Genomic DNA, 26,352 nt, shown 5'->3' on the forward strand with positions numbered 1-26,352 from the left:
GCCAGCCACAAACAATTCTTCTTTCTAAAGCTCCAAGGGTATGTCAGACTCTCCTTTTTCTCTTTGGTAATAAATGTTGATTCTGGCCATAGTATAAAATTTGTGGCCTAAAAGGGAGGGTAGTGTATTGAGAGAGCAGGAAATTGTGTTCTTTCCAGAGCAGCTTCCCTACAAGCACGTTGTTTCCTCTCTTTGCAGTCTGTTTTTCTCCCCTGTAGAATGAGGAAGTTGAATTAAAATCCAGAGTGACAACCTGGGAGGCTTCCAGAGACAAGGCAAGAAATGTCTAAGGGAGTTGGAGAGAAAGACTACGGAGGTTAGTGAGGCCCTTGGCAGTCTGAAGAATTTAAGCAGATTGGGATGTTTTAAAACCTTAAGCTTTAAGATGCTCCAAGATTCTAGCTCCGAAGGTCCTGGCGTGGTATAGTATAGATGAAAAAAGCAAGCAAACGTGTGCCTCTAGTAATGTTCCAGAAACCAAGCTCACAAACGAGAGATTTTGTTTGTCATGTTTGAATACAACTTAAGTGTCAGCAAAGAGGATGTGTTTTCTCATAAGTAAATCCCAATTGCACTCATCAAGAATAAAGGTTTTCAGGAATTCCCTGGTAGCCCAGTAGTTAGGACTTTGTGCCTTCACTGCTGCGGGCCCAGGTTCAATCCCTGGTCAGGGAACTAAGATTCCACAAGCCATGCAGTGTGGCATAAATACATACATAAATAAATGTTTTTTAACACTTGAAAGTTTTAGAATCAATTGTGTTTGAAAAATAAGACAATTGAGTTAAAGTTACAAAGAACCATGGCCAGTCCCTCTGACTCCAAGAAAACAGACGGGAGTTATCACAGCCAGTGCTGAAAGTATGTGGGGAATTTCTGCTTCTCAGTTTGATCTTGGAGAATTTCAGGCAGTCTCTGGCATTAGCTGATTTTAGAAGATGTTAGTTTCAGACTGTGCAATCAACATCCTCACTGGGAGGGTAAACAGGTCCCTAAAAGGAACATGGAGAAGGCAATGGCACCCCACTCCAGTACTCTTGTACTGGAAAATCCCATGGATGGAGGAGCCTGGTAGGCTGCAGTCCATGGGGTCGCTAAAGGTCAGACACGACTAAGCGACTTCACTTTCACTTTTCACTTTCATGCATTGGAGAAGGAAATGGCAACCCACTCCAGCGTTCTTGCCTGGAGAATCCCAGGGACGGGGGAGCCTGGTGGGCTGCCGTCTATGGGGTCGCACAGGATCGGACACGACTGTAGTGACTTAGCAGCAGCAGCAAAAGGAACATAACTGGCCCTGGGAGCATGTCTTTACATTCCCAAAAAGAACAGTATCCGATGCCAGTCATCCCAATTTTGTGCAGATCATGAACCTAACAGCATTATTTTTTTAAGTGGGATTTCACTTCAGAGTCATCTACCCATGACAGAAGCCTTGAAATTCTGCTTTCCCTGACATTTCTCATAGTAAAGTGGAAGAGCAGTTTTATGATCCGGCAACTCTGGGGCTTCCCAGGTGGCACAGTGGTAAAGGATCTACCTGCAATGCAGGAGACACAGGAGACTCGAGTTCAATCCCTGGGTAGGAAGATCCCCTGGAGGAGGAAATGGCAACCCACTCCAGTATTCTTGCCTGGAAAATCCCATGGACAGAGGCGCCTGGTGGGTTTATAGTCCATGGGATCTTAAAGAGTCAGTCATGATTGAGCACACACACAGCTAGCAACTCCAGGGGTGGAGAGGTAATTCTCCTCCAGCCACAAGTGTGTGATGGTCTCAGAGAGCCTCATCCTCAGAAGCAAACAGGCAGGGAGGTAGTCAGGACCCAGGCCAGAAGATGGCGCGCTCTCCTAAGACATGCAAGACTAAGGCTCACGTTCTCACGAAGAAAACCATTTATTTAGGAAATTCATTTGTCTTCCTCTGGGAAATCAGGACATACACATCATCCTTGGTGCCTTTCCTTCCGAAGGAAGGAAACTCTACGAAGATTTAGGGCTTCCCTGGTGGCTCAAACAGTAAAGACTCTGCCTGCAATGCAGGCGACCCAGGTTAAGAACTAAGTGTCCTTCAGTGACAGTGATGATCTGTTTAACAGATGCTTCTCAAAGCCCTCTCCCCAGCTCCTCCCCAAGCCTGTGAAGCTGGAGCCATGTTTCTTGTCCCTAAGGCCAGAGCCCACGGGGTACTTGGCACATCGGCTTTTGGAATGCTGAGTGCCCAGATGGGCTGGATTAGAGCAGAAAGCTACTGAGGAAGGAAGGCCATTAGAAAAGATGCCTCAGACGTGGTCCAGATGTGAAATTCTGACCTCGAGGCCAGAGTTCTTTCTCTAGAGGAGGCCAGACAGAAAGGCCGATGGAAGATGTCCCCATGGACGGCCCCTGGCCAGTCATCTCTGGTTACATGTGTGTATTCATCGGTGGTCTGCCTGTCTTTGTTGCAAGTCTCCCTGGGAATGACCTGGCTGTCTCATTCCTGTGTCCCAGGAGCGCCTGTTACACCACAAGGCTGTTAGCTCCTGTGGACACCCATCCTGGGTAGGCCTGTCAGAGGCCACACATAGATGGAATTCCTCAGCGGCAGGATCATTTCTAATCTGGAGTGAGTAACTGGGGGGAGGTGGGGTTGGGCTTCTCTCAAGGCCTAACCCCGGGCTTCTTCCAACTCAGAAGACTCTCTAACCCAGTTTCACTCTGAGCCTGGAGGACCCACTCTCCTCACCACCCTGGGCCTTGGAGCTTTTCTGCCTGGGTCCCCTTCATCTCAGCTTTTCAGCAGATGCTGATTCTCCTCTGACAGCAGTGGTGACGGCCTCAGTCCAGGGCACCACCAGGGCCCTCGCTCATATTCACTTTCCCCTTTTCTGTTGTTTATTCTGTCCCTCCCCCTGGCTGAGGATCACTGTGTTGGGTTTCTTGATCTCCCAGGAAGAAAGGCACCTGGCAACTCTGAGGAGGTGGCCACAGGCCTAGAGCTCAATCATAGCCGGAACATCCCTCCTCGGGAGCAATGGCTTATAGGGCCTTGTCTTGAGTGGGGCTGAGTTACGTGGGCTCCACTTTCCCTGCCTGCTCCCATCCTCCAGTATTCCAGGTCACTCAGAATATTATCCCTTTGCCCCCCCAAATTAATCCTAGACTGGGTGTCCACAGACATTTTCTGAAAAGGGCCCGAAAGCAAATATTTAGGTTTGGTGGATGTGAAAGTTTTTGTTTTAACCGCTCAAGTCTGCTTTTGCAGCATGGACACAGCCATAGACAATTACTCAGACATAGACGATGAACTCAGCTGTATCCGAATAAAATTGGGTAGACACTGAAATTTGAATGTCATGAATTATTGTTATTTTGATTGTTTAAAAAAATGTAAAAATCTCCAGTATTCAGTGCAATGCTGTTGACTATGGTCATTCTGGCCATTTGATCTCTAGACTTGTTCATCCCACATTAAGAAAAAAAAAAAAAGAGGAGAAATCATCCTTGTTTCTTTGTTGTTGTTGGGGTTGTGTGTGTTTTTTTTTTTTTTTCCTGCACGGCATGGCTTATGGGATCTTAGTTCCTTGATGAGGGATTAAATCCAGGACCATAGGAGTAAAAGTGCAGTGTTCTTCCCCTGGACTACTAGAGCACCGCCAGGAAAAATCACCCTTGGTTTGAGGGCCACAAGAACAAGAGTGAAGCCATAGTTTGACACCTGTTCTAGAACCCCAGGTTGGATAGGTGATTTCAAATCCTTTCTTAACTACCTGCTGTGGGACCCCAGGCAAACTCCAGTTCTGATGCCTCTGAAAGTCTCCGTTTCCTCATCTGCATAATGGAGATATTATCTACATTGATGAGAACTGGAAACAGCACTCAGCAGTGCTGAGTGAAATGCAGGAACTCAATAAACAGGCCTTCCTTTTGTGGTCAAGTTTCAGCCTGAAGTGAGCACTTGATGTGCAAGGATGGAGCAGCTTCCTCTCAGTTCCCAGGGCCTGCCGGTGTCACCAGCGTGACTGTTTCTAGGGCTCAGGATACAGGTGTGTGTAAGATAGTCAGACATCATATCACAAGGCCACATGAGGACATCTTCCCTCGGAAGGTTTTGTGGCTTTGGGAACCGCTGGCCCCACAGAGCTTAGCTTAGAGCTTTGAACTTGAATGCAAAGAGATTGTTCCCACCTTCTCAGGACGGGGAGACTGCAGAATCCAAAAGATGGCACCCCCGATCGGCTTAGAGGCAGGGTCTGAGGGCTGGGAATGTGCATGGTGCTGATGCTTTGGCTGTAGTCAGAGTGGGAACGGTACCCTGTGATGTTTTCCATGGGGAGGTGGGCAGGGTGCCCCCCCACAAAAAAAGCAAGGGAGATGAATCTCAGGGGAGAGTTGGGGGTCATTTGTACAAACATTCCTTCCTTGGAGACCCTTTCCAGAGAGCTTTTTGGTTGTTTGGACCAAACCTGGAAGGTTGTATGTTTTAAGAGAAACCGCCTTTGTATCACTTTACACGGTGGTTCCACCATCTACATCCGGTTGGATAACCAGACCCCTCCACCCAAACCGGGGAGGCCCTCGGGAAGCTTCCCCCACCCCACCTGGGAGCGACCTGGGTCCACCTGCGTCTGTCCCTCTACAGTGTGACTTTCATCCCTAAGAGCATCTCCGCCATCCGGAGAGCTTGGGACCCTTGGTTGAGGCAGGCAGACCTCTCACTTCTTTGGGGAAGGGTTGGAGATTAGTAGAATGAGCTCAGGAGGAGTCTTTTACAGCCATAATCCCCTCTACTCAGAAATGAATGAGCTACATTTGTGGAACCAGAGACCTGGCTCCTAGATCTGGGCAGTCCTGAATGCAGGTGAATTCAAATGAAGCTCCAAAAGGCAGGCTTTCACTCTCTGGGAAATCAGTGGGGCAGGGGTGAAGAGGTGTGTGTGTGTGTGGTGGGGGGTGGGGGAGGTGGTGCAGGGTGGAAGCAAATCAAGAAAGTGTCTTGTTCCTCTGCTCAGCTTAAGGAAAAGGTGGCAGCTTGTATCACTAGGGATAGGAAATTCAAACGATGTTCAGCTGATAAACGCCAGAGTCCCTTTCAGCCCAAAATATGGGTTGTGTCATAAGGAGGTCATCAGAGATGTCCCAACCCCCACAGGAGAAAGGGCACTGGGTCCCCTGGGCACCAGATAGAGTGGCAGCAGCAGGAACCCAGGCGAGAGACCCTCATGGGCTGAGAAACATTGGTCACCCCCTAAGAGAGATTCTGCAGGAAGCCAGAAATTCTTATCACACCCATACAAAACCACAGACACAAAACTTTGAAAGGTAGTACCAGTACCATTTTATTTAGTGTTGTAGGAAGTTTTTAGGTAACTTCTCAAAAACAAAAGCAAAGAAATTAAAAATTCCCAAAACAACAAGGCAGGAAATAAGAATTCTACAATCCAGAAATGCTGGATGAGCTTTCAATCAGAGGGAGGAAGAGGTCACGTCAGTAGCTCACACAATAGATACTGAGAAAACCACAGGGTTGAGATTGGTGTAGAAACTAGAGGGTAAGCTCTCTGCCCTCCCCGCAACGGCAACAGATCCTTCAGCCTTGAGGGACCATTCACCAGTGAATGGGTCTAAAAGAGAAAGGGCATGAGGAGTGAAGATCGCACCTAATTTTACAAGTTGCCTCTGGCCTTCAGTCTGGCAGGTGGCTAACGGTCGTGGACCCTCCCCACTCCGTGCCTTTCTGAGCCCCCACTGTCAGCTGAGCTGGAAACCACACACGTATGCCAGTCACTGCCCACACACCCTCCACTCTGGGTCAATGGCTGTTCGTGTGGCGAAGGGCAGACTTTCTTGCTCTTCCATCCCACTACCCGGGGAGGCTGACCCACAGGAAATAAAAGAGGTGGGCAGGACATCTGTCAAAGCCCAACGACAGAGATGGTATGAAACAACTGGGCAAAGGATTGACTTTTTTTCCCCAGATGCTGACCTCTAATGGAAGTTCATCACAAGGTGTTTGGTATTTCACTGGATGCTTCCCTGAAGTACTGACTGGTCTTCTGGGGGTGGGGGGTGGGCAGCCAGGCAGGGCCAAGAAAGAGCTGCTCCTGCTTCTGCAGGGCATGGCCTCCTCCAAGGACCCATCAGTTCAGTGAGCATTCTCAGCAGCCAGAGGCTAAACCAGACTCTCCTGGTGCACACAGCTGGGTGTAAGCCCTCAGACCCATACCGGCTGCAGAAGCTCCAGCCCTCCAGTCCACCTGCCCCTGTGAACAGCCCAGAGCTGACTCCAGCTTTCCCAACTGAGTTCTCCCTCACAGTAGAGTCCTCAAGGACAGGTGTTAACCGGCATCCTTGAGAGGCGCAGGAATGCTACCCATGGAATTCTGTTCCAGCAGCTGGTAGAAACCAGGCACTCTTGAAGTTGATTGTCCTTCATTCTCCAGAGTTCTCGAGTGGCATCTCAGAGCAGAGGAATTCGCTCTCTTAAACACGGACCGGGACCCATTCCCAAGGTCCTAGCAGCAGATCTCCCACAACGAAAAGCTTTCGGGAAGAACTCGGGTCTCCACGTGAGCTCTTCTCAGGAGAAACCACTCAGCGCCCCTGCCACCCAGTACACGGGGGTAATCACAGTCCAAGTACACTGACATCAAGTACAAAACATTGCATATCAAATACATACATGTATATCTCCAGAGTTCAAGCGAACATCCAGTTCTCTTTATAGGGATGTAAATAAATCTCGTAGCGCTACAAAAATACAAGTCGTCTGAGAGGTTTACAGTGGTCCCCAGTATGTAGGAGGGTATTAAATAAAACAGCTATCGATAATTAAAAGTGAATCAGTTCAATCAAGTTACAGTATCATCCTTCAGATTAAAGTGCTCTGGTATTAACTAATGTGGCAGCAGATGTGATCCTGAGAAGGAATCCCACTGCCAGTCATCTTGCCTCTTAACTTCAACACAAGAATGAACACAGAGAGATCTGTGTTTATAACTGCTCTCTCCTCAAGCCCTACCCACGCCCTTGGCCTATGACATTCTCTCCCGAGGAGAGATGTCGGGATTTGATGAGATTCTGTCTCAACTGGAACAACAACAAAAAATGAGTAATATAGAAAACATTCTCATATCGGGTTACTAACAATGAAATTACCTGAAGAGTCTGAGTTGTTTAGTTGCTAAGTCATGTCCGACTCTTTGTGACCCCGTGGACTGTAGCTCATCAGGCTCCTCTGTCCATGGGATTCTCTAGGCAAGAACACTGGAGTGGGCTGCCATTTCCTTCTCCAGGGGATCTTCCCAACCCAGGGATTGAACCCCCATCTCCTGCATTGGCAGGATTCTTTGCCACTGAACCACCAGGGAAGCCCCGAAGAATCTGAACCGGTGATATTAGTTAAAAAGGGGTCCTAGTTTAAAAAAAAAAAAAAGTGTGTTAATCTAGTTTTAAAAACACAGCCATCTAAAAATAGATATCATCTTGCTCTTCACAATGTTATACTAAGGGGGTAAAATGCCAGGAAGCGCTGCCAAGGAAACCAGGGAGCCAAGCGAAGGCATGGGGGGAGAGGGCCAAGGGACCCCCTGCTGTGGCTCCACCCCCCCCCACCCCCCCCCACCCCCTCCCCTGGTACAACCATTTTAGCAAGCACCTGGGGCACTTGATGCTAATCAAGGCACTGCCTTGGCCACTCCAGTCACAGGGATCCTGCGATCACCAGAGGAGGGGTTTTGACCAATTCCCTTGAGTGCAAAGTGACTCTAAGTCCCCTGGTCTGCTTCCCTCCATAGACACACACTCTCCATTGATAAAGAGCATATTTTAAAGGCTACTGTGGTGTAGAGGCTGATGTCTGGAAAAGGCGGCTTGTTATAAATCTCAAAGGCACACTCTGCACTCCTCTGCTCCAGTCGAAACAAAGGACTAAGTCCGAGGAGTCAAGTAGGTTTACATGGTATCAAAAATTTAGCATCTGCAGCCAAAATGCCACGCCTGAGCTATTCAAATGCCAAGAAGGTATGTGCAACACAGCCCCGATCGCCTGGTCCTTGTTATCTCACCTGCAGCTTTAAAGACCGGGGGGAGACGTACTTTAAAAATCTCAAAATCAAAGAAAGAAAATCCCAATGTTTAACATACATTAATTAATACCCCCCAGTGCCATCTGAACCTCCGGGCCAGCATCAGATCTTATGACCATGTCTCCAGTCAGGCCATAAAATATTTACAACGTGGTTAAAGGCACAGTGGCATTTAAAAATAAAACCCTGGGAATGGACAGTGAAAAGATTCGTTGTAGTCATTGACCTGGCTTCCGTGGGTGGGAGGGACTCCTGCCAGATAACCTGGAAGGAAGAGGGCAATCTGTGCCCGGCTCTCGGGCACAGCGAGTCCTCGGCCTCGGGAGCTGGTGGAGACAGACCCACAGCAGAGTCTCGATGCTGGAGGCTGGCGGATCACATCTTTCCTGCTTTTTTGCCAACCTGAGAGGGAACCCGGAGGATGTTCGGCGTCTCCTCCATGACCCTGACCAGCAGGTTGTCGATGTAGTCTTCCAGTTGGCGCACCTGACATTCCTTCTTGCTGATCGTTTCCTTCTGTTTGAGGACCAGCTGAATGAGCTCGTCGTGGGTCAGCTGCGCGTAGGCAAATGCGGGGTCCGAGGGCTTGTATTTCTTTGGTGGGGGGCGGGAAGCGGGGACGACAAGAAAATTGACAAAGTCAGCCAAGAGGTCGAACATCTCAGAGAAATACCGGGACTCCCTTGGTGATCCAGTAGCTAAGACTCCACGTTCCCAGTGCAGGGGACCCAGGTTCAGTCCCCAGCCAAGGAACTAGAGCCCACATCTGCAACTAAGAGTTCGCATGCCACAACTAAGATCCTGTGTGGCACAGCTAAAACCTGGCATAGCCAAATAAATAGATATTTATGAACAAATAACTATTTATACGTAAATAAAAGAAATACAGAAGAGGCAGCTTTTAGTGATTGAGTCTGTGATCTGAGTCTCCTGGGAATTCGTTTTCAATTTCCGTGGAAACCTATGACCAATGAAGCTTTCTGTAAAGGGCCAGAGAGTCAGTATGTCAGGCTGCACAGGCCACAGATGGCCTTTGCTGCACGTTCGTCTTTTGGTTTGATTTTGGTTTTTTGTTTCATTACTTTTTCTTTTTCTTTTTTTTCCCTTTTGGTCCTACCATGAGGTTGGTATATTTAATTTATATTTCACTTATATGCAGAGTACATCATGAGAAATGCTGGGCTGGATGAAGCAGAAGCTGGAATCAAGATTGCTGGGAGAAATATCAATAACCTCAGATATGCAGATGACACCACTCTTATGGCAGAAAGTGAAGAACTAAAGAGCCTCCTGATGAAAGTGAAAGAGGAGAGTGAAAAAGTTGGCTTAAAACTCAACATTCAGAGAATTAAGATCATGGCATCCAGTCCCATCACTTCATGGCAAATAGATGGGGAAACAATGGAAACAGTGACAGACTTTATTTTCTTGGGCTCCAAAATCACTGCAGATGGTGACTGCAGCCATGAAATTAAAAGACGCTTGCTCCTTGTTAGAAAAGTTATGACCAACCTAGATAGCATATTAAAAAGCAGAGACATTATTTTGCCAACAAAGTCCGTCTAGTCAAAGCTACGGTTTTTCCAGTAGTCATGTATGGATGTGAAAGTTGGACTATAAAGAAAGCTGAGCGCAGAAGAATTGATGCCTTTGAACTGTGGTGTTGGAGAAGATTCTTGAGAGTCCCTTGGACTGCAAGATCCAACCAGTCCATCCTAAAGGAAATCAGTCCTGAAAATTCATTGGAAGGACTGATGCTGAAGCTGAAGCTCTGATACTTTGGCTACCTGATATGAAGAACGGATTCATTGGAAAAGACCCCAATGCTGGGAAAGATTGAAGGCAGAAGGGGGTGACAGAGGATGAGATAGTTGGATGGCATCACTGACTCAATGAACATGAGTTTGGGTAAACTCCAGGAGTTGGTGATGGACAGGGAGGCCTGGCATGCTGCAGTCCATGCCGTCGCAAAGAGTTGGACACGACTGAGCAACTGAACTGAACTGAACTGGGGTTGGTGGGATCTTATTTCCCCACCAGGGATTGAACCCGGGCCCTTGGCAGTGAAAGTGCAGAGTCCTAACCACTGGACCGCTGGGGAACGACCGATTTAAAGTGTGAAAATCATACTTGAGTCACAGGCTGCAGACCCCTGGACCAGCCTCTAGGCCTGGGGTTTAGAGATGTCACGACTGGAGGTCTGTGAACACCAGAACTGGCACAACCAGGTATCCAAGCGGACCCGAGCCCCAGGCTGAGGGGACCCGTGAAGAAACGCTAGTGGCAGACGACGCTAGGAAACACTCTCCTCCCAGTACAATAGGTGAACGTTTATCCCAGACAGACTGCTACTGCCTTCACTAGGCTCAAGAGACCTGCGATTAGAAGGACGGCCTGGGAGACCCCAGTCTAAGTCATCTCACTCTCAAAACCTATGCAGAGTCAAAGCCAAGGGCCACCACACAGCCACTGGTGGCACCCCCTGGGGGTCCAGTGGCCGCAGCCGGGGCTGAGCGGCCGCCCCACTCCTGACCAGAGTAGGAGCCCCAGGGATTGCGATCATCACCTGGGAGGCCTGGAGTCTGACTGCACACTGCTCAGGCCCCAACCACAAGGAGACACAAGATGAGCGTTATGTAAACTAACACGTGGTACCAAGTCTCCAGAGAGATGGAGGAAATAAAAAAAAAAAACTAACTTTTCCTGAAGTCTGTGACTCAGGTTCAAAAGTTGAAAGAGACGAGGTTGTGGGGCAACCTCAAGACAGTTTTGCCTGCGGAACTCCGAGGTAATCATGGTTTCACCACCGTGCGGGTCAAACAGTTTTACTGAGAAAGGCCTAGAACTACCTGCTCCAAGAAGCAGTCACGGCAGGAGCAGGCGAACCTCGACACAGCATGAGAGAAGGCCCTGTTCGGTTCAGTGATGCAAACTGCCCGCACGCCAGCCAGAGTCCCAGAGAAATTCTGTCCCTCTTGTCCTGGCTACAGCACAATGATGGCTACTAACTTAGAAACTCCTGACGCTTCCACACATGCAGCAGGAGGCCTAGAAACAGGTGAGATGGTGGTGTTTAGTTGCTAAGTCGCATCTTACTCTTTTGCGACCCCATGGACTGTAGCCTGCCAGGCTCTTCTGTCCATGGAATTTCCCAGGCAAGAATACCGGAGTGGGTTGCCATTTCCTCCTCCAGGGGATCTTTCTGACCCAGGGATCAACCTATGTCTTCTGCATTGCAGGTGGGTTCTTTACCACTGAGCCACTAGGGAAGCCCCTGAGATACTTGTCAAAAACTGTGTCTCATTTTTAATCTTTTTTTTTTTTTTTTTTTATCTTGTTGAAGGCAGACACTCACAGGGTCCCCCTCTCTGGACCTCCATCATCCTATTTGTGACTTTCAAAACAACCCTTTCAAAAAAGTTGCATTTCTGGGAAAGAACTCTGGAGATTGGTTGTGCAACAATAGGAATGCCCTTAACACTGCTGAAAATGGACACTTTAAATACAGTTGAGGGGGTAAATTTTATGTTTATTTTATCACAATTTTTTTTTCAAAGTGGCATGTCTGTTTACATATCCTACCAAGAAAACAAGTAGTCTTTGTAAAAACAATAGCCAAGAATATATCCTCAAGGAGTTTTAGATTATACTTCTGTCACAGAAAGATTTTATCTGTTCAACAATATTGATTACAGGACTTCCTGGGTGGCGCGGTGGATAGAAAGGCAATGCAGAGACACGGGTCCCACCCCTGGTCGGGGAAGATCCCACATGCCGTGGAGCGACTGAACCTGCATACCGCAACTGCTGAGCCCGTGGCCTAGGCCCCGCCAGGCACGACCACCGGAGCCCACACGCCCCAGACCTGTGCTCCCACTAGAGAAGCCGCGGCAGTGAGAAGCCACGGGGAAGAGCAGCCCCTGCTCACGGCAACTAGAGAGAGCCCTCGGGCAGCAACGAAGACCCAGGGCAGCCGAAAATAAATAAGTAACCTCCTCTTAAAAAAAAAAAAAAAAAACATACTGATTACAGAAGACGTTCGCAGGAGCATCTGGGAGATAGAAGCAGAGGCTGACACCTGGAGGGAGAGTGCTCCTCGAGAGGAGGCGCCAGGTCCCCACAGGGTCTGACACAACCGGGGCTTCACCTGAGGTGCAGGGCGTCAGGGTCCAGGGGGACAGGACGTGCTCCAGGAGCTGGACAAACCAGAGGCCGTGGCTGCCTGGGTGATGGGGGCAAGCTTCAAAGATGGAGTAGTAACCTCTGCCCCAGACTCTGAAGATGAATTAACATTAATTTTCTGTTCATGTTTGACAGAAAACAACAAAGTTCTGTGAGGCAATTATCCTTTGATTAAAAATTAATTTTTTAAAAAATTAATTTTGCCCGCAATAACAGAATCGTGTTTTGAACTGTGAAAAAAAATATATTTATTTATCATAGAAAATCTCAAATCCAGAAGAAGGGAAAAAATTATCACCCGTAACTCCAACACTTAACACTTGGGTCTCATTGGTAATGGGCGTTCTTTGTGATAACTTTAGCCTCATACAGAATCAAGTTTTATGGCTTTTGAAAATTGGGTATTTTGTGAGCATTTTCCCATCATTAAATTTTAGAAAAATTGCTTTTTAAATGGATGTTTTAAACTTAATTGTATTTTAACCATATCTCTGTTGCTGGTCATTTAAGTTGGTTTCAGTTTTCACAATTATATAAGAACACATTTAAAGGCGTGAACATAAATCTTTGGTCATATCCCTACACACTTCCCTAAGACCAAGGCACAGAACTGAAGTGGCATGCACACTTAAGATACCTCCTGAGTGTTAGTCGCTTAGTCGTGTCCGACTCTTTGTGACCCCATGGACTATAGCCCACTAGGCTCTTCTGTCCATGGGATTTTCGAGGCAAGAATATTGGAGAGGGTTGCCATTCCCTTCTCCAAGGGATCTTCCTGACCCAAGGATCAAACCCAGGTCTCCTCCACTGCAGGCAGACTCTCTTCCATCTAAGCCGCCAGGGAAGACTAGCAGGACCTCCTACAAAATGTCAAACAGCTCTTCCATTTGGATTCTGTAATCTGAAGAAGAAATGATGCAGGACTTTGAAATCATCAGAAATTCCTATTTATGTGACGACTAAAAAAATTAAAAAGCAATCCAGCAGTCACAGAAAGTAAGCAAGGGCCATGGAGAGGAAGAGGTGCAAAGAAAACACCCATCAACTCAGGAAACGATAGTTCCATTGGCACATGTTTCCTTCCAGGACTTTCACATTGGACTTTTCCCCCATCGTTTTACCAAGAATGACGTATATTCACGCTGGTCTCCCACTCTCCCCATATAATTTGACAGAAGACTTTTTGGCTCTAGTTGGCTGTGTTATTTTTAAATGGAAGTGTGAAAGCCACCTGAATAAATAATACATTCCCAGTTATTAATCATCTATAAAAGATGGTGGCCCTAACACAATAACCAAAAAAGAAAAGAAAAAAGCCATTATAGTAACGATTCAGCTAGGTTTTCATAACTTTAGCCATGCAGTTTCTTTCCCTAACCTCTCTCTCACTTTGCAACATTCCAAAGAGTAGTTATTTTCATAAGTACTGTTTATGCCTTGGTACAAAGCACCTATTCTATGGCCGGCCAATGGCAGTCTCCAGGAACCTTTCCATATTTACTCAGAGGAGTTACCAGGTCTGGTCTGGGACCAACAGCTCTGTTACAGCCAGGCAGAGGGGCAGCAGTGGGGCTTACAGATCAGGAGCAACATAAGTAACGGTTGCCTTGGTTTTAAGGCAAGTTACTGTCAGTCGGGGCCCGGAGATAAGCCCCTGATTAAGTGAGCTTGGACGAGTAAACAGAGCAGGGGACCAAGGGTCTTGCTGACTTCCCGAAAGCTAGGTGTTTGTTTCTCTTTGGAGCCAAGCTGCATTCCACTGTTAAAGGAAGAGGGGTGGGGAGCTGTGAAATGACCCTGGTTTTTGTTATCGTCCCTTTCGTCCTGTTCTTTTGCCCAATTTCCTGGTAAATATCATGCATGCCAGGAAGACAAGGGCTGCTTCTCCTAACACAGCCAAAGAAGCCAGCCAAGCTGGGCTGGGGAAGTTACAGCCAGTCCATCTTTAGGCTCGGGCTGAAAGACCATAGGTACACAATTCTGGATACAGCCGATCATTTTCAGGCTGATGCCCTGTTAGCACGGACTACAGGGAGGAGACGGCAAGATGGCTGGAAAATGCTAAGTGGTTTTCAGCAACAGTTCCTTATCACCACTCTGCCTCTTGACCCAGAACTCAGATCTCTGGCTTTCAGTGGACAACCTTCAGCCCAGTTGCTAGAGGCAAAGGTGCAACAGAGCCAGAGGCATCAGCCATCACCCCGCACTTTAAAATACCTGCAGGAGTGAAGGAGATGTGAGCAAAAGTTTTGTTTTTAAAAAACACAAAAACTGGGACTTCCCTGGTGGTCCAGTGGTTTAGAGTCCGTGCTTCCACTGCAAGGGGCACAGGTTCGATCCCTAATCAGGGAACTTAGATCCTGTATGCTAAGTGGTGTGCCCCCGAATTGCCCCCAAAAACAGAAAAAAAACCCCACAAAAACTATTTGACATCCTGGAGTCCGTGGGACTGTACAATCTATGATTGAGTGAAACTTCTAGACATCTGCAGTAAAACAGAAATGAAGTTTATGTCTCCCAACTGTAGTCTGCAGGGTCGGTTAGGAAACACAACGTGTTTCCACGTGCCTGAAACACAACACATCTCCTCTCATTAACAGTCCCCTGTCACTCAGTAGATCATTCTCCTCCGTCCCTGTGACAATGAGCCAAAGACAAAGAGGTTGGTAGCAAGGCAGGACTCAATCCCTCTGGTTCTAGAACCGGAAAGGGCAGGATGGAGACACTCTCCCCAGCAGAACTCATGGGGGTGAGAGGTGGGGGGTGGTTTTGGTTTTGGGGGGAGGAGCTGCTTTTTTCAGTGGTAGCCACTCAAGCTTTTTACAGGGCAGAGATCCTCTCATCAAGCAATAGTCTTCCTGGAAATTCAGCTTAAGGAAATCAACTACAAGAAGGGGAAAGTCCTATGCAAGAAACTACGGACTACAGTGTTATTCATATCGAAAAACAGAGAACAAGCTAAATAGCCAATTACCCAACTGGGGAGTGGGCAAGTACAGACGAGCATAACCATTTCAAAGAATAATTAAGTAGCAACGTGCAGAAGTGTGCATGATAAAAACTAAGCCAACAAGACGATTTCAGAGAGTTTCCACACAGGCAATGGGGCTGGAGACCCATCCTTCTGCTACTATCTTACATTCATCAGTGGACATTGAGGCCTATGAACCAGAAGTTGATAAAGAGCAGGAGGTTGCATGGCCTGAAATGAATTCCTCACATATTTCCTACTAACTGTGAAGGGGAAAAAACAGCTACTCTGCACTGAAGAACCCAGTGGACACCACCTAACCTAAGTCACCAAGTTAACACCCCACTAAGAGGACAGGGTGCCATGGGCCCTTTACACGACGCACTGGGAAGGGCGTGTTTTTCCTGTAGTTAATACCTGCCGAGAAGACCCAGCCTCCACCAAACCACGGGTAGACGTCAGGCAAAGCCAAATGGGAAAATTCTACCAAACAACTGTTCTAAACTCTTGAAAAAGGTCAACGTCTCCAAAGACAAAAAAAGCTGAGGAACCGTTCCAGAGTAAAGGAGATCCTCGAGACAAGATATCAGGGTCTCTTGGTGACCCTGGACTGGGAAACAAAGAAGAAAGGCCACCACTGGGACAAACTGGTGACGTTGAAATACGGACAACGGATGAGAAAACAGTGTGATATGCCTGTTAAATTTCTTCATTTTGATAAGTACCCTTATTCTTAGGAATTACACACTTAAGTATTTAGGGGTAAAAGGAGCATGACGTGGGCAAGTTACTCTCAAATAATTCAGGGGGGAAAAAGTGTATGTACATACAAAGAGAATGGAGAAGGAGAGGGTGAGCGTGATAAAGCAAATCTGGTGAAATGCCAATAAGCTGCTGGATTGGGGTGAAAGGCGTACAGGAGTTCTTTGTGCTACGCTTGCAACTTTTCTCAAGTTTGAAATCACTTCAGAATAAAGTTACAAGAAAAGGCTATCTGTGCCACAGTTACAACTACAAGAATTTTACCTTCTTGCCAAAAGATACGAAAGGACGCATGGGGAAAAGGAGAATGTCTATTTGCATGACCCGGGGTGGGGGGGTGGGAGGTGACATATTCTTCTCATTAAAAAGAAGTACTGGTTGCCAATCGTGTTGCTTCACACACACACACACACACACACACACACACACACACACAAATCCAACAACAGCCAAATGACTATGAGGGGAAAAATGGAGTATGCCATGGGAGATGTAGGGGCTTCCAAAGATCGTCCAAAGACAGAGACGTGTGGTTGAGTCATCCTGGGGTTCCCCACCACCCCCGGGAGCTGTCTGCCGTGGAGACTCAGACTAACCTGCCTGCTCCCAGAAAAGACATACCTTCATCCCGGCTTCGTTGATCAAGTTCTCACTCACGATCGCGGTAGTTCCCGAGGTGGAGTTAGAGACCTTGGGGGCTGTCGTGTTCATCGGCTTCACGGGATGAAGTCTGGAAGAGAAGGGGGAAAGGACCCTTAGACCTGCGGGAACCACAACACCGAGGGACCACCTCTCTCGGGGGCGGGGGGGTGGGTGGCAACCAGCGAGGCAGGCAGCAGGGGAGCCTGGAGACACGCGCAGAGCCCTGGAGCCCTGCAGAGCTCCAACAGACAAGCCAGCTTCCCACCGGGTGGGGTTTTCATAGAGTAAGCTGTCCACCCGGCTGGTTTTTCCCACTCAAGTCTCAGCTGGCCTCTGAGACCAGGAAAGAAAACTCGGTTCCTGATGCTTCTCTGCAAGGAGAGCTCCGTATCAGACAGGGCAGGACAATCCCCACTCTGTCTCAGGATGGCCGCTGCTGCGACGTTCTTGCTCCAAGACACAAGTCGTCTCTGGGGGGCTCCCAGCCCAGGGGACGGCCTGGCCAAAGACGCTCTGCTGTCAACACCAGGGGGACACGCACTGCCAGGACAGCTGTGCATGAGCAGGCCCTCACGCCTGGAGACACAAGCAGGGGTGGGGAGTCGGGGCAGGGGGGCTGGCTTACACTCCCGAGGACAGTTCCCCCCGGTCCACACCGGCTCTCACCTGTGCTTGGCCGGCCTGCTTCCAGTGCTCGGCTGTGTCTCTGAGGGGGAGACCCGGGCCTGAAGAAGCGGCTTCCTCTTGCCGGGATTTTCCACGTTACCCGCGGAGCCCTCGGCTGTTGCTTTTTTTTGAGATTCTGCTGTATTGGTGTGGGGGGTGTCAGAGTGTGCAGAGCGGGTAAAGGAGTGTGTGGCAGGAAGCGGGGGAGGGGTGGGGGAGCTGGACACAGGGGACCCCAGGGCAGCGGCTGGAGGCCGAGGCGGGCTCCCATCTCCGGCTGGTCCTGCCTTCCCGCCATTGCTGCCGGGTCCTGGGGTCTGTTCTACAGAAGCCGGGGCGGTTGCTCCCGGCGTGGGGTCATGCAGGCTTCCTGCTGCTGACCCGCCAGCCTCCTCACTGGGCGTCCTCTCCCCCTCAAGCTGGACAGGCCCCGTGCTGGAGGACAGAGCCCCTCCTCCCCAGCCTGCCACCAGGGCCGCCCCTCCGCCACCTTCAGGCTGATCGCCTCTCTCGTCCTCCGACTCAACCTCCGGGATGGAGGGCAGGGTCAGGTCCAGATGGGCCACGCCTGGGGGCTTGGCCTCGCAGGGGGCCTGGAGGCCCCGCAGGGGGTCGGACAGCAGACCTTCATGGTCACTGGCTTTGCTCTGGTTCCATGCCATCCGGGTGTTGTCTCCCTGACTCCTGAAGAGGGGACCAGCCCTCCCTGAGCCGATCGTCGGCTGGGGACCCCCTGAGAAGCTCCCCTTGGAGGAGGGGCAGGGAGTGTGAGTCGCCAGGGCCGGGAGCCGCGGTCCGGTCACGGCCGCCCCCTCCTGGGAGTCTCCCATGTCCATCGCGTTTCTGGGAGTGGCCCCTGGTGGCGTTGGCTCCTGTGGGACCCCTCTGTCCCCATGAACCAGCCTGGGGTTCTCCTCCCCAGCCTCTTCTGTGGAGAGCTTCTTGGAAAACAGCGCCTGCTTCTTGGTATCCTTTCCGCCACCACGGGCATCCGGATCCATCTCTTCATGTCCCTGCGTCATCGCGGAGTCAGGTGTGGGGGCCGACTCCCCCGTGTGGAGGCGGGGCGCCATTTCTTTAACTGCAGGACTCAGCCTGCCACCCCCACCTGCATCCTTCGCAGAGTCTGGGTCCTCCCTGCTTGGGGGCTTTCCAGCGGGGCTGCCCCTCCTGCCTCTCCCGGGCGCAAGGGCAGATGCTACTTCTCGGGCCTCGTCCGATGAAGCGATATCACTTTGTTGTTCCTGCCAGGGAGACCCCAGAAGCCCTCCTTCTTGTCCCTCTTCAGGCTGTGTCCGGAGAGACTGTGCCAGGTCGTTAGTACTGGTCTTCTCTGGTGAATAGTCTTCCCTCCCTCCAGTCAGCGGAACGGGTGTCTGCTTGGAAAGCAAGCCCACAGCGTGGAGATCAATATTTGGAACTCGGGTCTGAGTCTCCTTTTCCAACTCTAGTTCCAGGAGCGAAGGCGGTTCTTCGGAGCTGGCTTGGCCCGGGTCTGCAGAGGGCCAGTTCTTAATTGGGGTGGATGTGGAGATGGGGGCCGCTATGGGAGAGGAGATAGAGGAGGAGCCTGAAGGGGACTCAGAGGATGGTGTCTCTGAGTCATGCCCCGTTTTAGAAGAGACAGGTACCTGCCCAGAGCCGGAAGCGAGAGTGGAAAGAAAGAGGGGGGAGTTAGTGGAAGGAGGGGGCCTGGGTGCGGGCCGAGCCTCTGGAGACACTTCCGGCCTGCAAAAAGGACAAAATAAAACCTGCAGGTCAGTTGCAGATGCAACATGAGAGGCAAGAGATATGTAAAACTATAGTCTTTCCAAAGATGAGAACTCTTTTTTTTTTTTTTTTAAATATATATTGGGGCAGTACCTTCAGAATTTACACCAATATATTTTTTTTAATATATATTGGGGCAGTACCTTCAGAAGTTAAAGAAGGAACACCAATATATTTTTTTAATATATATTGGGGCAGTACCTTCAGAAGTTAAAGAAGCAACACCAATATATTTTTTTAACTATATATTGGGGCAGTACCTTCAGAAGTTAAAGAAGGAACACCAATACTTAACCCATAAAAGGCATGCTTTTATCATCAAGCACATCTGCTACAGAAAGGTCTGTTGCAATAGAAACAGAAAGGTCCCGGGAAAGCAACAGCCTGCAGTCTCTTCTGGTGATAAAAAAACCATCTGAAAAAACTCAGAGCCATTCGAGGCACACCACAGGGCAAGAGGCAGATTTTGAAGGGGAACTCTGTGTGTGTGTGTGTCTCTGTCTGTGTGTGTCTGTGTCTGTGAAATCAAAATAGGCAGAATCTCAAAAAAAAGTCTCTCCCACCCCAGCCAGTAGGAATACCATGACGGTGAATATGAGTCATGCCAAAAAGCAGAACCCCCGAGTCTCTTGCAACAAGGTGCAGAGTGAACACACAGAGGACCGCCCAGGCACACTCAACAGGGGACCAAGGGGCTCTTGTGTCAGCAAACCCACACCAAAGTGCAAGGAGAGAATACATCTGCCTCCAACGAAATACGCAGGAAGAACAGACTGATCCCCAGTTCTGCACGTACCACCACCATGCAAACCTGTTGTTTTTCCCAGACCCTGACACTCAGAATCTGCTACAAAACCTGGGCGCTCCACTATGCTCTGCTTATCTCACTGAGATGGACAGACCAGTCCTGCCTACTTTTGCCAGAAGCAAAAAATATTTGCAGGGGAAACATTTGTGGCTAAGATATCTGGGGCAAAGATACTTACTGGGGATATGCCGGACAAGGGACAGACCACGCCTGCTGGCAGAGGCCCTGGGCTGGGACACGGAGGGGCTGGCTAAAAGCGACTTAGACTAGTAAACCCCCGGCTGCTACAGGGACCACCACAGACCAACAAGCAAGGCCCGCTCTACAGTAGGCCTGACTGCCAGGGTCCCCGCAGGGAGGGCCGAGACTCACCGGGGTTTCACGGCTCTGGTCTGGGGAGCCCTGGGCGAGAAAACAGGTGGGACAGGCGCAGCCTTGGGCTCTGGGTCAGCTTCTGGTTCTGGGAGCTGCTCGTCTTCAAAGGGGTTCAGTGCTCGGCCCGGTCCAGCGGCAACAGGCGCAGCCTCTTTGTCCGATTTCTTCACAAGGTCGTCGGCAGGCCCCGGCTGGTGCTCCCCGGCCCTGAGCGCGGTGGGCGCTCCCTCCCTCTCCTTCCCTGAGGCGGCAGCAGGAGGGCTTTCACCCTCGCTGCCCTTGGCCGTGTCCTTCTTTCCCGGAACTAGGAAGGGCAGAGCTGGCTTCTTGTTCTCCTGTTTCTTGCTCTCTTTGGTTTCCTTTGCAGCCTCCAAGGTCGCCGGGGCCGCGTTCTCCCGAAGGTCCCTGCTGACCTGCGGCTGGTAGGACGGCAGGGACATAGACTTGAGGGCGTCCTTTGTGGAAGACTCGGGAGGCACCGCGCCTGCTTCCCCAGGCTCCCTCCAAGGCCGAGATGCCAGGTTTTCCGTAGATGAGAACCACCGCTTCTTCCTGAGGTCTTGGGGGGATGGGGAGGGGGACGGGGAGACGTCCTTGGTCTCGGTCTTGGCCTCGGGCGGCTCCACGTAGACGTGGTTCCCATTGATACAGACGTTCGAGCGGGAGAGGGCATCGTTCTTAGACCGGAGGCCGCCCAGGAAGGAGAGGCCTTCCTTCTTGGGGAGACTGAAGTTGACCTGGTTCAGCTGCTTAGGATCTGCGCTTGCTGTCCTCTTGTGAGACAAGACTGCAGGGAGAAGACCCAAGAACCAAGGGGGTTAGAAATTAAGAGAAAGCAGCATCTGAGTCCTTATTTTGGTTGTCACAGCTGAGCGGGGTGTTTACTGGCATCCAGCAGGCGGAGGCCAGGATGTTGCTAGAGATGCCACAGAATACAGGAAGGCTCCCGTAACAAAGAGCTACCCACCCCAAATGTCAATGGTGTCGAGGTCAAGAAACTCTGCAAGGACCAGGGAGAAGGGCAGTGCTCTTGGCTGGGTTGCAGAATCTGGCCAGTGGTAGGGAACTGGTCACTGAATTTCAAAATACCCAGTTAATTCAGAGTTAAGGGAATTGGATTCCTCAGCTTTCATTAGGAACGTATTTCAAGGGAACTCAATATAATACCTGATGAATTAATGAACTATCAGAATTATTGTAAGGTTCTATGGTTTTATCCTTAATCTAAAAACAAAAAAGCAAACAAAAACCTTGCATGCTAGCCCCAAAAGCTTGTACGAATGCTCATCAGTTTTAGAGCCAGACATTATGAGAAAGGAATTTACACATTCCTAGAAACTAGAGGGGAGAAGGCAATGGCAACCCACTCCAGTACTCTTGCCTGGAGAATCCCATAGATGAAGGAGGCTGGTAGGCTGCAGTCCATGGGGTCGCTAAGAGTCGGACACGACTGAGTGAATTCACTTTCGCTTTTCACTTTCATCCACTGGAGAAGGAAATGGCAACCCACTCCAGTGTTCTTGCCTGGAGAATCCCAGGGACAGGGGAGCCTGGTGGGCTGCTGACTATGGGGTAGCACAGAGTTGGACACGACTGAAGTGACTTAGCAGCAGCAGCAGCAGAAACTAGAGGACTTAGAAATAGAGAAGACTTCCTAACCTTAGTTAGTACTCTTAAGTACCCACCGTCATCACCATTACGATGACCACTGGCACCAGCATTTCCAGCACCATCAGTAAAAGCACCACCACCATCATCATCATCACTACTACTATAACCACCACCATCTACACCATCCCCACCATCATCACCACTACAGTAACCACTGCCATCAACACCATCCCCCAACACCATCCCCATCACCATTACTGTAACCACCACCATCTACACCATCCCCACCCCCACCACCAAGATTTGTTCGTTTCTTCTCTCCCAAAGCAAAGGAGGGGGAGAAGCCAAGTGAGAAGGAGGAGGAGACTCACCATCCGAGGCAGAGGAGGACTCGTCCTCGTCATCATCCTCCCACCGGGACTCGAAGTCTCCAGGACGAAGCATCACTTTGTCTGACTTTGAGGTTGGCAGGACGGACATGGACTGGGAAAGCGGCGTTCTCTGCAGGTTGGACTTGGAAAACAAGGTCTTGATCTTTGACTTCTTCTTCTTGTCTTTGGAAGGAGCTTCGTCATCGCTGTCAGCCGAGGGCGTCACGTGGGGGACGATGGCTGACACCGTATCGGACGCGCTGTCCTTATTCTTGCCCTTGATCTTGTCCTTCAGTTTCCCAAACGGGTTCCGAGACTTGTCTTTCATGGAAAGGTCAAACATGCTCGCAGTCATGTTGTTTCTCATAAACTGGATGTCAACCTCAATTTCTCCTCGCTCTTTATCCTTCTTCCCGGGTTTGGATTTCAAGGTGTACCACCTAGGAGGAGAAAGGCTGAGAGGTTAACTTTGAATTTAAGAGCCTAAAACAATGCTCACAGTCCTTTATCTGGCGCCTCCTCTCTGCTACTGCCAGCCTCATATAGAAACACATCCTATGCTCCCTTCTTTGGGGAACGTGGGGAGAGGGGAGGGGAGGGGAGGGGATGGGAGGGCAGAACTCATAGTTTTATTTCTGGGAAGACACCCACTAGGCAGTACAGGATCTGATTCTGTGCTTAGTGTACAAGTCATAGTCACTCAGTCACGTCCGACTCTTTACAACCCCACAGACTGTAGCCTGCCAGGCTCCTTTGTCCACGGAATTCTCCAGGCAAGAATACTGGAGAGGGCTGCCATTTCCTTCTCCAGCGGTACTTAGTGTATAGTCACCTAAAATCCTGATTCAGTAGAGAGTTATTTTTAAGAATAATATACACATTCCATCAAATCATTTCCTATGACTGGCTCTGACTGGTTTTTTCCTTCAAAGGGGTAAAACAGCTACAAAGATAAAGTGCAAATTTACAAGAGTATCTCAGAGAAAAGCAAGGGTTTGTAGAACAGTCCCTTCCAGGGAGTAATGGAAACTGCAAAACAGAGTAAAAAATATCTATTAAAAAAAAAAAAAAAGAGTGAAATAAGCCAGAAACAAAGTGACAAATACTGTATGATTCCAGGGATGTGAGGCTTTCCCTGCATGAAAGTGTTCCTCGCTCCGTTGTGTCTGACTCTTTGCGATTCCGTGGTCTACACCCTGTCAGGCTCCTCTGTCCATGGGATTCTCCAGGCAAGAATACTGGAGTGGGTTGCCATTCCCTTCTCCAGGGGATCTTCCCAACCCAGGGATCGAACCCGGGTCTCCTGCATTACAAGCAGATTCTTTACCGTCTGAGACACCAGGGTAGCTTAAGGCCCCTAGACGAGTCAAATTCAGAGACAGGAAAGAGAATGGTGGGTGCCAGGCGCTGGGGGTGGGGGTGAATGAGGAGTTAGCGTTTAACGGGTACAGAGCATCAGCTGGAGGATAAAAAGTTTGGGACCTGGGTGGTGGGGACAGTTGCACAACAGTGTAAAAGTAAGTAATGCCACAGAACAAGAAACACGGTTAAAATGGTCACTTCTGTTACATGTATTTTACCACAAGGGGAAAAAACAAGAAACTGAGAGGAGACGCCCATCTCCAGCTTAACGATCAGAAAAAGGAATGTTTCAAGCATGATTCAAGTATTTCACTTGGTCCTTTGCAAACAACCTCACGATACGGCAAATGACATCCTATCAGCCCAGGAAAGACAAACTGCAGAGAAAGGAAACCTCTCCTTGGCATGTTCCATCGGGTGAATTGCAAAAATGTGAGCCCGGTGAGTGGCACGACTTCCACTGAACAAACAACTCCAAATACAGGGCCTCCCCACAGCCACCCCCGGGGTCACGTTCACACACTGAGAACCACACTCTCATGTTCTTCTCGGTGACCTATTTAAGAGCTGAGGGCTATGGACTTTAAGGAAATGATGGTTTTGCCCAAATAAACACAATTTCCTCTTTCACCTTCAGCTTGTCTTACTCACCCGGCGTATTGCTGCCCCCACTGTCTTAGCTCATTCTGCACTTAAAGGGGCAGAGGGAAGCAGAAACATACTGAGAAATGTCCTCTAAGTCTCATGAGAATGGCATGAAGTAGACAGTATACCCACTTTACAGATAAGGAAAATTGAGGCTCACAAGTTAGGTAACTTGTACAAGGTCTTGCAATTGTTAAAAGGCACAGCCAGGACTCTGAACCAGCTCTGCAGTTTCCCTAAAGCTCCTTTCTCTACACCAAGATTCCAACTTAGCACTCTCTTTCTGAACTCATCCTGGATGGGCCATCTCTTATGATATACAGGAAAAAAAGGGCTGGAATTAACATTCTTTATGAAGGAGGCTTAAGCTTCCAATTTAAATGTTCTAAGTCAAAAGACGAGAAGGGGGAAAGCCCCTATCGCTGACCTCAGCCTTAAGTCTCAAGGCTGTACGGAAAGTCCAGACTTACACTGGGTTGGCAAAATACAACCAAGGCCTGAGAACATGGTGGGAGCTGCAGTTTTGGATCTTTAGAAGAAAGCATTTAGGATTTTCAAAACTATAGTTCACAGCTGGAGGAGAAGGGAGATGCATGGTCTTTACAGACAGCCTCGCCTGCCAGCTTGGTATCTTTCCATTACACCTCCAGGGCCTCACGGAGAACAGTTTGCATATCTGTCATTTAGATGTTGAGAGGATTATTTGTATCTTTCTCTCCTGACAGTCATGTGCTGACGTGGTAGCCTTGGTGATGAGGAGTGGCTAGCCTTAGTAAATACCAAGGGTAGGCACCTGAAAAGGGGAAGTTGCTGAGAGCTGAACTTGGAGGCTCAAATGACAACACAGACCACAAGGGGAGACCTCACCTCTCCACCAGGGCCTCCTCCCAGCTCTTTCACAGCCTCTCTGCTCACCCTCCCAGGGGATGCAAAGACTCCTGACCTTCAAAGAATACCACTTGCCCTTTCCCCCGGATGGGGCTGCCTTCCCCAAAGTATCAACATCAAAGCCTGTTTATTCTGAGTGAAGCTGCAGCCAACTCCAGGATCCTCCCCGAGGGCCTATTACCACCTGATGCATGGGTTCAGTCCCTGGGCACAAGAGTGGGATTTGTTTTGGAAATTTCCAACGCCACCAGGAGGTGTGAACATGCACTCCGACTGTTCCTGTCGCTTATTTTCACCAGCAAACCCCAAACCAAAGGCCAGGTAGCCAAGAACAACCACTGGGATATTTAAGGATGGGAAAGGCAGGCTGAATCCCAGGCAGGGAGGCAGCCCCCTCTCAATCTGTGCTGGATTCATCAAAGCTGGAAGGGAAGACAGGAACTGTTTCAGCAACATTACCCTGATCATTAAATCCACACAGCTGAAGCAAGGGAGCTTTGACACAAGCATAATTTGATAGTTCATGAAAACCATGATCCAGAAATGTCTCACCCTAAAAAATTTCAAACCAGGACATATTTGTGGGTTTCAACACTGAAGCATTGGTTCAGTTTTTCAGTGTTTCTGTGAGTTTGATGTCCAGTGTACTTAATTCCAGCATGTCACGGAAGTAGTTCATAAATAATCAGGTCCCAGCGTGGCCACACAGCATGTGATGTCAGCCTGGGTAGGACCCAGCACCACCCTTCACATCAGCCCAGAAAGTTTGAGTTATCTCAGAAATTAGGGCTGGGTTTTCCCAGTACAAAGGGCAGAGTACAGACAGAAAGCCATAATTCTAATGCAGAAGGTTTATTTTTAAGCCTCTATTCTTAAAAAAATCCTGCAACCCATCAAAAAAGTGAAAAGTAAAAGGATCCCCTCTATAAACAGTCATCTTTACTTATAATTAAAATTTAGTTCTTCCAAAGTTAAGAGGATCTTTGAATATACAGCAAGAGACAGGACACGTACATAAACTATATTGTAAAGTAATAACAGCAACTGTTATTTTACAATGATGCTTTTACAAAATGAAGATTTTCAAGAAGACTCGTAAAAAGAACTTTTCTTAACAAATGTAAGTTTCTGATAGCCTTTAGATAATACCACTAAACCAAATAACAAATGACAAAAATTTTGCTGTGCTGTGCTCAGTCATGTCTGACTCTTTGCAACACCACGGACTGTGGCC

The 26,352-nt window shown here is 49.1% G+C and overlaps 1 protein-coding gene across 3 annotated transcripts in view; it reads right to left on the minus strand.

The window, feature by feature from the left end:
- Positions 1-5,292: 5,292 nt before the first annotated feature.
- The window catches only part of RAB11FIP1 (RAB11 family interacting protein 1), a 35,035-nt gene continuing 13,975 nt past the window's right edge, over positions 5,293-26,352 (minus strand). For 2 of the 3 annotated variants that reach the window (XM_005226137.5, XM_059882357.1), the window contains exons 2-6: positions 22,224-22,663; positions 20,239-21,028; positions 17,289-19,016; positions 16,602-16,710; positions 5,293-8,659 (exon numbers count right to left, since the gene is read on the minus strand). In XM_005226137.5, the coding sequence (XP_005226194.1) occupies positions 8,441-8,659; positions 16,602-16,710; positions 17,289-19,016; positions 20,239-21,028; positions 22,224-22,663 (3,286 nt within the window). In that variant the 3' untranslated portion in view covers positions 5,293-8,440. The remainder of the gene's footprint in view (positions 8,660-16,601; positions 16,711-17,288; positions 19,017-20,238; positions 21,029-22,223; positions 22,664-26,352) is intronic. The other variant, XM_002698733.6, reaches the window with a different exon arrangement.

Source organism: Bos taurus, chromosome 27, assembly GCF_002263795.3.
Source record: "Bos taurus isolate L1 Dominette 01449 registration number 42190680 breed Hereford chromosome 27, ARS-UCD2.0, whole genome shotgun sequence".
In the NCBI taxonomy this organism is placed as follows: Eukaryota; Metazoa; Chordata; class Mammalia; order Artiodactyla; family Bovidae; genus Bos; species Bos taurus.